This window comes from Geotrypetes seraphini, chromosome 4, assembly GCF_902459505.1.
Source record: "Geotrypetes seraphini chromosome 4, aGeoSer1.1, whole genome shotgun sequence".
Taxonomy (NCBI): domain Eukaryota; kingdom Metazoa; phylum Chordata; class Amphibia; order Gymnophiona; family Dermophiidae; genus Geotrypetes; species Geotrypetes seraphini.
Window position 1 is genome coordinate 252,186,227 of NC_047087.1, and position 12,750 is coordinate 252,198,976.

General features: G+C 40.1%; 1 protein-coding gene across 6 annotated transcripts in view; it reads left to right on the plus strand.

The window, feature by feature from the left end:
- The window catches only part of PCDH15 (protocadherin related 15), a 2,123,136-nt gene that overhangs the window by 2,040,715 nt on the left and 69,671 nt on the right, over nt 1-12,750 (plus strand). For all 6 annotated transcript variants that reach the window (XM_033941002.1, XM_033941006.1, XM_033941004.1 and 3 more), the window contains one exon: nt 7,228-7,338. In XM_033941002.1, coding sequence (XP_033796893.1) covers nt 7,228-7,338 — 111 coding nt within the window. The remainder of the gene's footprint in view (nt 1-7,227; nt 7,339-12,750) is intronic.

Genomic DNA, 12,750 nt, shown 5'->3' on the forward strand with positions numbered 1-12,750 from the left:
ATGCTGTGAATACATGCTCAAATTGGGTGCTGTATTTGACACTCAATGCTATTCTATTCATTGGAAGATAGGCGGATATCTCCCACTTAATATCCAGCTCTGTGGATTGGCCAGTGACCAACTATGCCACTTGACATAGCCACTTACCGTTAATATTCAGCAGCTCTCCACTATATTTGGTGGCCAAATAGAACCATCTAAAAGGGTTGTCTATCTTTGGCTATTAAGAATTAGCCATCTAGCCGCTAAATATTGGGCTATTCAGCTATGTCTTGGCTGGCCAAAAATAAACCATAAATTCAATGCCAGTCTCCAGAAATGGCAACCACATTGAATTTTCAGTATTGCTGCTGACCGCAGTGGTCTCCCTCAGTCTGAACATTGGCCAGATATGTGGGTTTTTTTTAATGCCTAATACCATATGTTGACCACATCCACTTATTCTACCAGTTCTAATATTGGCTGTTATTATAAAATGAGAAGTATGAACTGATTGTGCTGCTTATTTGTGAAGGTAAAATTAACACCTTTAAAGCTCAACCCAATGAAACTGTACCAAAAAGTATCATTATTTTATTCTATTAATAAATAGCTTTAGAATTTATCGTGTAGAACAACTAAGGGCCCAATTATGAGAAATGTTTTATGAATCCATCACAGAAGGGTGGCACATTAAATTTTATCTGATGTTTCAAACAGAAGCCAAGAAACTAATTGTGCTTTCTTGCTCTGAATGGCACCTTTAATATTCACAAAGTAGGTAGAGCACAGGAGCCAATTATAAAAAAAGATTAGTTCATCTTTATTGCCTAACTTTTTATGTATAATTTGAACCCGGTTAGATATCTATGGTTTAATCAAAGTTTTCTGTAATTCTGTTTATCTCATAACATCTTTTTCTCCTGTAATTCTTTTTCTTATCAGCTTGTAAAATTGTGATAATGCTATTACAAAGGGAATTAAATATATTCCAGTTATTGAAACAGCCTGGTTTTTACAATGCCATTATCTCTGGATTAGAATGACTACAAAGATAAAGTCATTTTAACACATTACTATTACAGGTTAAAGTTCTGACAAGACAGTAGGCATGAAACCTTTTTGTCTAATCTATATTGTCTTTTTGCTCCCCTGTTGCATTCCATTACCAGATTTAAGGAGTAAGTATTTGTTTTTCTGTATTGTGTCCTTCTAGTATTCAGACCTTGAAGTGCTATATAAATGTATTCTCAAACCAGTTTTGTTCCTTCTTAGGGGGCAATAATCAGCTGTGGGGTGCAATTAAGGCCAGGTTTTCAATGCCAGGCCAATTCCAGGCACAGGTATTGACAATCCAAGTCAGCTGCCAACCCAAAAGTTATAAGGATTTTTGCTGATAGTCAGTGCCTGCACCTATATATGAGGGATCTTCAACAAGTTTCTGCACTTTTATTTTTTAAACACTATTTATTAAATATCTCAGACCATACTCACTGCCCCACCCTTGGTACACCCATTAAATTGCTTTGAATATCAGACCCTTACTTTCTGAAACTATGATGCAGATTTAAGCTGAACAGAACAACCTTTTCTAACTTATCTTACATTATTTTTAATCTTTTGCAGTGCAGTTAAGAGAGAATGTGACAATTCCTCATTAAAGGTTTTAGTTATCATCCTGGAAAAGGTAATAAATAGAAATAAAACAAAACAGAGAGAAGAAAATAGGATGATACCTTATTATCAGACTTAAAGTTGTCATCTTCTTTTCTTTGTTTTGTTTTATTTCTATTTATTACCTTTAAAGATGGGCTAACATGGCTACCACACCACTTTACATCCAGGAGAATCCCTCCCCCCCACCAACAAAAACAAAAGACAGAGATGTTCATGCTCAATTCTTTTAAACTAAACTAAACCTTAGGCTTAAATACCGCATCTTCTCTATAAAGATAGAGCTCGGCTTTACAGAAAATAAAAAATAATACAATAGGGATAGGGATAATATAGAGGGAGGCGAAGATCACAATTTTGAAAAAAGCAAAGTTTTCAGATTGGAAAAGATAGTCTCATAGAAGAGCTGATGTGAATATCACTGCACCACCTTTTGTTGCCCCTAAGGCATCTTAGAAAAGCATGGCAAACAGAAGGAAGGATGAGAAGGTTATTAAAATGTAATTAGCACAGAAATGGTACTGCACTCTTACCAGAAAGAAGATGAATATTCTTAGAGAAGCATTTACGTGGTCAAAGGACAAGCACTTGACTTGAAGCATTCTGTCTTTTTTTTCTGTGTTCTTTCAATGTTCTTCCTTTGAGGTGTAATAAAATCTTTAGCAGAAACTGCAAACAGGCCTGATTTTTCAGAATATATATAATGGGGTCAAACTTCAGAACAACTCAAACTTGGATAACTCCTACTCTCTAGGACCAACTTGGAAATTTAAGTGGCACATCAGGATGCCACTGAATATCTGGACAGACCCCCACAGTGTCAGAGCAGGCTAGGCTTGAAGTCAGGGCAGAGAAGTCAGGTTTTTTGGCACTGCCAATATTCAATGATGATTCCCAGACAGCTACTCGGTTAATTTAGGACATCAAAAAGGTTAAGTTAACCATATAGCTGTCTAGGTACTGCTATTGAATATCAGTGATACCCAGGTAAAACCTGAAAGCTTCTCCAGATATTCACTGCTGATATTGCATAGGAACCGGCAGTGGATATCTAGGTCTAATTTGGCTGATGGCAATCTGTGTTTAAAGAAATGCTGACTATTTCTGACTGACTGAATGAATGAATATTAGACTGCTATAATTGTATTATCTGTTTTTACCCTATTTTAAAATGTATAACCACCTTGAAATAAATGATAAACTTATAAACTTATAAACTTGAAATTTGAAACTTGCTTATCCTTGACACACTCTATCACTCCCTTCTTGATTCACACATGAAAACAGATGATTAAAATATGACCATCTTAATTGGATAAAAATGATGCTGCAGCTCTATTATTATTAGGCAACAGTCTTACTTTAAGCACCCAAGCCTGAGGTATATTATCCATCCATATGTATGGGCTCACCCCAATCAAGCAGAACTGCCTTTCTTTCTCATTAAGGCTTACTGGGTAATCTTCTCTGCTCTAGCAGGGTCCTCAGTAAAATTTGGACCACTGATGTCATCGTTCAAGGAATTGCCACCCTAACACATCATGAGCCTCTTAACTTGCTGCCAAGTGATTTCATTCCATTGTGCAAAGTATCAACCTGCCCCTTACCCACTTCCAATCCTGGATAACTACTATGGGCCTAGGCAACGAAAACTGTTTATATATCTCTATAAACAATGTTCATGCAATATCTTAATAGTGCTGATGAACAAGTCTTGGCTAATGTCTGATAAATCCATGCCATTGGGACTTTGCAATTTCACAGTCTTCAAATGCCCAAACTTGCCTGATATGAGTGCCTCCAAGTCTCTATGTGAAGTTACTAACTTGCAAAGGCTGAGATGGTATCAAAATCACTGATGATGAAGGATCATCTTGGGACATAGCATGGACTTACCATCCAAGAGGAAAGATGAACCAGGTCATTCATTTTGAATTGGATTCCCCATAGATGTATTAGCATTGCATCTGGTTGTACACATGTATACATTAGTAATTTTACCTTAGGGAGACAGTCAACCTACAGCACTCTCCTCTTACTGGTTCATCTGATTGTAGCATGGATACCAAAACTTAGTTGGTAACCAAACTTTTTTTTTAGGGGGAGGAGTTCTGTGGTCAAATGTTCTCTTAGGCTTCCACAATTGAAGTCATGATTGTTGCAGTTTTCTAGGTCTCGCTGCTTTTGCGTTGTTAGGAATGCTCACCCTGAAGAAAGCCGCAGTATGTTAGCAGAAATATTATTTCTATCTACCCAGATGTGGTGAGACCCATAAAACTGCAACAATCATTTGTGTGGTCCTCTGCCCAGAAAATGAAGAAAGCCCAATAAGCCAGATCAGATGTCCTCATTTATTGAAGCTTTAAACAAATGATATCTTAAGCTGAGATAAGAAGTATAGTTATGAGAAGGTAAACATCAGTTTGAAGAAGTGGGGGACAAGGGGGAGCCATCTGGGTGCCCAATGTATCCAGAAAAGGCAACAGAATGCCATCTGCCTAGTCGTTATATAGCAAAGTAAAGTCTGAGGAATCTGCACTGGTTGCCATGTCAATACAAAATGAATGTGTGACAAATCTAGTAGGAAACAAAACAATTAGTGAGCACTTCAGGGCTACAGTCATTAGAAATGTGCTGAACATTAGCAAATAATTTATTCCCCTATTTTGGAAGTTCATATGTGTTGTTTCTCATGCTGAGTATTGGGCAGGTTACAAGGCCAGATACTTCATCTAGGACAATCATAGCACCCTTAACACACTGAACTGCTTTGGAAGCTGCAATGCAGATTGTCAGTCTGCCAGCTGATATGAACATTTTTTTTAAATTATAATCTTTGTCATGTGTAGTCAGGGTTAAAAGGTCCTTAACAACTTCAGAATAACTTCTTATTCTTTTTAAAATGTTTTGAATTTTCATTAAACAATATGAGAGAACATAAGAATAGTCTTACTGGGTCAGACCAATGGTCCATCAAGCCCAGTAGCCCATTCTCATGGTGGCCAATCCAGGTCACTAGTACCTGGCCAAAACCCAAAGAGTAGCAACATTCCATGCTACCAATCCAGGGCAAGCAGTGGCTTGCCCCATGTCTCGCTTCATAAAACCAGCTACACTATCCGCTCTTACCACAATCTCTAGCAACATGTTCCAGAGCTTAACTATTCTCTGACTGAAAAAATATTTCCTCCTATTGGTTTTAAAAGTATTTCCCTGTAACTTCATCGAGTGTCCCCTAGTCTTTGTAATTTTTGATGGAGTGAAAAATCGACCCACTTATACCCATTCTACTCCACTCAGGATTTTGTAGATTTCAATCATATCTCCCCTCAGCCATCTCTTTTCCAAGCTGAAGAGCCCTAAACTTTTTAGTCTTTCCTCATATGAGAAATGTTCTATCCCCTTTATCATCTTGTTCACTCTTTTTTTAACCTTTTCTAGTGCCGCTATATATTTCTTGAGATAAGGAGACCAGAATTGAATGCAATACTCCAAGTGAGGTTGCACCATGTAGCGAGACAGGGGCATTATAACATTCTTAGTCTTGTCAACCATCTCTTTTTAAGCATCTTGTTTGCTTTTTTGGCCGCCACCGTACATTGAGCGGAAGGTTTCATTGTATTGTCTACAATGACACCCAGATCCTTTCCTATTTAGGAAGTGGTAAGGACTCTCCTATTATGGGTGCATTAACCAGTTAGGGTTTTTTTAAAATCAAATTAGTGTAGGTCAGTGCAACAATTGCACCGAAGCCCATTGTGATTTAAAGGGTTTTGATACATTTGCCGTGCAACACTTAGTAGCACAGCTTCATAAAAGAGGCCCTTAGCTTGAACAAATGTTGACACACTAACTGAATAGCACATCCATGCCCATTCTTTGCCCATGACACGCTCCTCCCTAAAAATAGTTTATAAAAAATAAATGCTGCATACTTAGGGCCATTTTGTATATATGGTAACTAAAAAGTCAGCACTGACTAGTGCAGCACTAAGCACGATTCAATAAAAGTCATGTACACCTTATAGAATCACGCTTAATGCCGGAATGCGTCATAACTGATAGGCATGCCCATTTTAAGCTAAGCAAAACTTGGCCTAAATGCCTGCGCCTAAGTTGTGCGCAATTTCACATAGTTGAAAAATTTGCACATAACTCAAAAAGAATGCCCATGATCTACCCCTAACATACGTGCATTGGACATGACACATAACATTTTGTGCAATGTGACTACCATGTTGTGTGCATAACTTTCAATTAGCTTCAATTAACTTCAATTATAAGTTTTTAATTGCAAATTATCAGTGCCAATCAGGCCTATTAATCAATTAAATCATGTGTCTGCATCAGCTACATGTACCGATGTCCTAGTACAACTTTATTTGCCATATACAGAATTTGGGGGTTAGCTCACATTAATGGTAAAAGTAATACAGAACACTTTAGCCTTAAAAGTGGCTGCCAATTGCATGTCAGACATGTGACAGCACCTTTAGAAAATTGTGCCTTCAGGAAAGGTAGGTGCCAGAAATGTAGGCCAGAGTTTTTAAGACCTACATTTCCGGTGCCTACCTTTGACGTGAATTACGCCTACAGAGGTGCTTTTGGGAACCTAACACCACTTCCAGCATTAGCCATGCTTACAGTGCATCATAAAATGCCTCTGCAGGCTTGATTTCAGTGACATTTTATTAGGCACCTTTTAAATTCTTTTAAAATGTCTTTTAAATGGTGTTCTGCACTTAACTTAGGCGCCGGTAGGGCATCTATTGGTAGCTAAATTAAGGTGTCGTTTATAGAATATAGGCCTTTGGGCATGGTAAACCTGTGTTAGGGCTTAATGATCTTTAGTAGACATACCCTTTAGATTTTGGGTCCACTTTGGCATGGAAATAACTTACGCACCTTAATGTAATTCACCTTGCCTTGAAAAGACAATAAAGAAATCTAACATTCAAAGCCAATCCAGATCCACACAAGTTGGAGCCTGCTATTATGGGTGTATTATGTAAGGCTATGGACTCTGACCTAACCCCATTCTGAGAATGACTGTAAATCTTTTGAGTAAATGTGCACATGTTGCTGACATGCACATTAACTTTTACTCCTGGATAAAATGTCCAATAACTTGAAAGTCCCTTCCCACAAGCAAAATAGCAGTTTATACACAGAGAAGGCTTTCTTTATCATGGGCTTCCCTTTGTTTAAGTCTGCAGGGTTTACTGCATGAAACAAACTTACTATAATCCTACCGAGAATTAGTGTTATTAAAATTTAACTGACCCCTTGGTAAAACCTTGTCCATGCATTATGTTTTTGATGGTTTCAGTGATAAATGATCACATTTGTAGCTATATGAAAAAGAGCATAGCTAGATAATTTAAAACATTTATGAAACAATAAAAATACGACTAAGCTTGTATAATCAGTCTGCTCCCTTGCACTGCCCTTTCATAAACAAAGAAAGAAGAACAATGATATGTAAATATATTGTGCAATGTTAAAATACAATGTTTAGTGACATCGGAAAGAGAATTTTAATACCTTTGTTTTCTTCCACAAATTTTACTAAAGGCGACAAGCAGAGTGTGCGAAGACAGCCAGAATCCAGATGGCTCTGCCAGCAGGCAAACCACCAGCTACTGCAGCCAATAACCTGTATGAAGAGCTAGGTGACAGCACCATGTAAGTAACAAGCATGAATTGTTCATTAAATATATCAGTGAGCCATGAATCAAAGCATTGTTAAAAGCTGTAGGATATCGGTTATCACTGCTTGATTTTTGGTTGTTGGAATATAACTCTGTTGTAATGTCACCGACAAGAACAGAGAAAGGCTTACAAGAGAACACTGTATCCTATAAGCTGTCTATTTAGTACAGTGCATTACTGTTAACACAAGGATTACTACATATTAGAGAGATCATTTTAGAAGCCTTGTGTGGCATAAACGTGATATATTGGTATGCACATGTGTAGCCTGCATAAACATGTAATGTGATTTCAGAATGCTATCATTTATACGTTGGAATGACCTAGGACACACAGATTCAGAGGTCTTGCTGTGAGGCTGGATTGGGCAGGCCAAATAAGTATCCTCCTCATTCTATAAATGGTGCCCAAAGATAGGTGTACAATTGGTTGCTTGATAATAGAAAAGGGTCATTTATGTGCATAAACCAAATGAGCTCAATTGGCACTTAATTGAAAATAACTATTATCGCATTTTTCATTCCATAAGACGCACCCTAGATTTAGAGAAGGAAAACAAGAAAAAAAACATTCTGAACCAAATTCTCCCTGTCAGGCTCTGTATCCTGTAGGCCAGGACAGGGCAGGCTGGGACAGGGCACAGGGTAAGCTGGGACAGGGCACAGGGTTGGAAGGGATAGGGTACAGGGCAGGGACAAGTAGGCAGGCTTAGTAGCAGGTAGGCAGGAAGACATGCCTAGTAGCCTGGTGGCAGGCAGGCCTAGTGACTTGGTGGCAGGCAGGCAGGGCCCCCCCCAACAGAGCCCCCACACCAAGACAGGCAGGCAGGCCCCCCTCCTCTACTTCAATTCCTCCGGTGGTCCAGTGCTGTAGGGCAGGAGCTCTCAGCCTCCTGCCCTTTCCTCCAGCTGACTCCCAAGCAGCAGGGCCCTTCCTCCGGCTGACTCTCTCCTTCCCTTTCCTCCAACTGACTCCTGCGGCACGGAACAAGACAGGAAGCAAAAAGTTCACACCTGCCTCAAAGCTGCATCAGAGTCAAAGCGGTGCAGAAGGCAGGTGCGAGCTTTTTGCTTCGTGCCTTGTCCCGCACCATGGGAGTCAGCTGGAGGAAAGGGCAGGAGGGAGTCAGCCGGATGAAGGGCCCTGAGGAGAGGGAGCTTAAGAGAGATGTTGCTGCTTTACCGGCTCTTTCCCAATCCCGATGTGCTACTTTGTGGGCGGCGGGAATCCTCGCGTTTCAAGCAGCCACTGTGAAGAAAAAAATGTCCATCAGTAGTGGCGGTATTTAACCTCTGCACCATCAAAAGTCCTTCTCCCTTTTGTACAGGGCCGCCAGAGCTGAAAACTTTTTTTTTGTCTGCTGTGGCGGTTTTATGCTGCCTTCCCCCACTGGTGCCGAAAACAGGGAGTGAAGAGAGGTGCTTCAGCAACTCTTCCTCTGTGCTGAGGGTAAGCTTGTAGACAGCGGTGTCTACATAGAGTGAGTCAGCCAGAGGAAAGGGCAGGAGGCTGAAAGCTCCTGCCCTACAGCGCTGGACCACCGAAGGAATTAAGGTCGGGGATGTTATTCACTCTATAAAACGCACCCTTATTTCCAAACAATTTTTTTGGGGAAAAAAGTACATCTTATAGAGTGAAAAATACGGTAATAACACTAAGTGAAACTTGTTTTTTATTGTTCCTAGTTAATAGGTGTTTTTCCTCAATGTCACAAAAGTATAGAAAATAGCACATTCCCCTCAAACTTTGCTTTTGTGACTAGAGCATTGAAATTTGATATTTACCTTTTTTGGCAAAACTTCCTAGATTGATTCCAAACCAAGTAAACTTTGGGACCCTTTTACTGAGGTGCGATAGGGTATTGCCACATTGCCCTGAGCCCCCATACCCACTCCCCTGGAGACAGAACAGCTGTCTTCAGAAGACAGCAATAAGTCAGAGTGAGGGAGACATTATAGATTCATTACCATCTGAACCAAAAAGACCTCAGTGAATTGATCAGAAATCTTGATCTTTTCAAATCCAATGCCAAGCTTTTGACATCTAGGCTCAAGCATTGGAATTTGTTGGATGAAAGTGTGCAAGTCACAGCTCAGAAGAAGTGTCACCAAACTTTTTTCACCTTCTTCATCCATCAAGATGGGATTCTACTTCTGCCACAATGTGATCAGTCTGTTTGAGGCAATTGGAATCACCTGTAACCTGAAAGAGTGGTGTCTCTTCATTGCCAGCTCATCCAGAAGAATTAAAGCTGTGCTGCTCCATAACGGGAACAAACACCTGTCTCTTCCACTGGCTCACTCAGTGCTCCTCAAAGAGGATAACAACAGCATCAAGATCTTATTGGGCACCTTGAAGTATGATGAGACAGCTAGGAGGACATTGGAGACTTCAAAATGATAGCATTCCTAATGGGTCTCCAAAGCGGTTTAACAAGTTTCCTTACTAGCTCTGCTTTTGGGGCAACAAGGACATAAAGGCACACTACCAAAGATAGGAGTAGCTACAGCAGGTTTTTTTCTCCACTTCTTTTTCTTTTCTCCTCTCTCTCTCTGTGAGTGAGTAAGTGTTGTGCGTGTGTGGTGGATGGGAAGGCCTTGGAGTGTCCCAAAGACCCCTAGTTTTTCCATATAGGGCATAAATTGAAGTAGTTTTGATTGCATATGTCCCTTTCCTGAGGAGGTCTTACTGGCTACAGCAGCCCAAGATCCGTGCGGGAGAAACAACTTCAAATGGAATCCATTGGTGGCCCCTGGAAGGTGCTGATGCCATCACTGCACATCAAATTGGGCCTGTTGAAACAATTTGTCAGGGCTCTGGATAAGGAGTCGTCAGCCTTCAGATACCTTCAAGATTCCCTAATCTGTCTGAGGCAAAGATCAAAGCTGGTGTCTTTGTTGGACCACAGATAAAGAAGATCATGGAGTGCAAGAAATTTCCCAAGAAGCTAACTAGGAAGGAGGAAATGGCTTTGTTGCAGTGGTTCAGGGCTTCCTGGGCAATCACAAGGCTGAAAACTACATGGAATTGGTTGAAAATCTTGTGAAGAATTACAGTAAAATGGGCTGTGGGTTGTCTTAAATCCATGCCCTTGATATTCATTTTGAGACATTCAAGGAGAACATGAACGCATACTCAGAGGAGCAAGGTGAGTGTTTCCACCAGGATATACTGGACTTCAAACACTACTGCCAATTACAATATAATAAGAACTTGATGGGAGACTACATTTTGGGGGGCCTGATTTGTTAAGGTGACTTACAATATAATCGCAAGTGTTAAGGATGGTTGGGCAGCGGAATTTCACACGGATTTGGATCACTGGCATATCCCCAGGAATCTTGGGGGTCTGCCTTGTTTAATCCAGGGAGCAGTGTTGCGGGAATGCTATGCTTGTGTCCTGTATAGAGGGTACTTCACCCAGGTTCAGCTTCATAAAATTGGAGGCATTGACTCGCCTTTGTGTCTCAAATGTGGTAGAGCCCCAAATACCTTTTCACATACCCTATGGGAGTGCTGGTGCCTTCGGGCCTTTTGGATTGAGGTGGCAAAATATTTAAGTTCCCTCTGTAAGCTCTGTTGCTGGCATCATTGACCAAGCGGTGCTGGATGTTCCGGGCGCTTTTGGGACCTTACCCAAAGGGGATCACTGACTGTGTCTTAAGGTGTGTTTCCTGGCTCACAGATGTATTATACAACAGTGGACCTCTCCAAGCCCCCCTACATTTTGGCAGTGGAGAGCCCACCTCCATGCGTTGGTTCTTTAGGAGGCCCAGGAGGTAGGGGTCTCTCTTAAATGCTGCCATTATTTTTTGCTTCTCTGGGACCCATATTTACGCTCCTTGTCTCCTAGGAGGTGCAGTCTTATTCTAAACACCTTTGCTTAATTGTTGGGTGTACCCTAGTTTATTCTGGATCTTTGTATCTCTCTGCTCGGGAAGGGGGGGGGGCTTGTCTCTTGGAAGGTGGGTGGATGCCCTAGGGTTATCAGAGTCCAGACCCTGGGGGGAGCATGTTTCTTCCCTTTTTTCATAGGACTGGCTTGCCTTGTCCTTCCTTGGGCTTTCTGTGCTCAGGGGGTTCTTGGACTCCTGTGTACCATGGAGGCAAAATCACAACCCACTCCTTTCTTGGGGAGGAAGGGAGAGGGGGGATTGGAGGGGATTTCTGGGATTCATGATTTTATACTGTTATGCCTTATTCTAGTGGATTTCCTGCCTATTTTCGATGTCTTTTGTATTTTGCTGTTTTCTTAAGGTTCCACCTTCTTTCAGTTAATAAAAATTGTTTATAATCTACAACATAATCACAAATCTCAAAAAACTAATCACTTCTAAATCTTCTGTGATCATCTTTGTATAGCTTCAATATAAATACATGTTAGTTGTGATTCATATGTTGCTTTTTATGACTTTATAAAAATGAAAAGATGAAATTTCAATGTGGTCATGTTTTAAATAGATAAATTGCAAAATTTGACTATCCTGATCACAAAAGCAAAGTTTTATGGAAATAAACATTTTTTATAATTTTTAGGTATGAGCAATTAGGAAATTATACTTATTGCCCAGGAACAAAATCATGTTACACAATGTAATTGGTTCAAAGCAGTGGAATTCCCTTCCCTCCTTTCTCACATCTGCTCTCTCCGCAACTTTAAGCCTCTTCTAAAAATTTATCTATTTTCCAAGGCCTTTTTCTTGTCTTCTCCTTCCCTTCCTAATGTAAAACTTATATATTTATACACACGCACACATACTGTATATATGTGTATATATTTATATACACGCACTCACATACATATATATATGTGTGTGTGTGTGTGTGTGTGTGTGTGTGTATAAATATATAAGTTTTACATTAGGAAGGGGAGGAGAAGACAAGAAAAGGTCTCGGAAAATAAATAAGTTCTGAGAAGATGTGTGTGTGTGTGTATATATATATACACAGTATGTAGCATACCTGTTGTGTTAACTGCATAGTTGCCATTGTTGGCTCTGCTGTGATATATAAAGCACTGTGGAATAAATAAATGCACTCCTATAACCAGCATGCCTAATTTCTATAGTGTACAACTCTAAAAGGGGTGTGGCCAAGGGTGGATGGGTCTGAGGTATGCCCAGTATTTAGACAACATTTTGTAGAATATTTCCATTTACATATCTAAATGCCAGTAGCTAGGCACAAAAATGCAGACCTAAGCTAGTATTCTATAATATATACAATACTGAGATTTAGATGCTTAAATGTACACTTACCATGAAATTGTCATTTGGGTGTCTAACTGATATTCTACCTTCATATGACATAGCGTGTTTTTATAAAGACAACTTTCACATGGATGGAGCATGGGTGGTCCATAGTCAGAGCAGACATTTAGGTAGA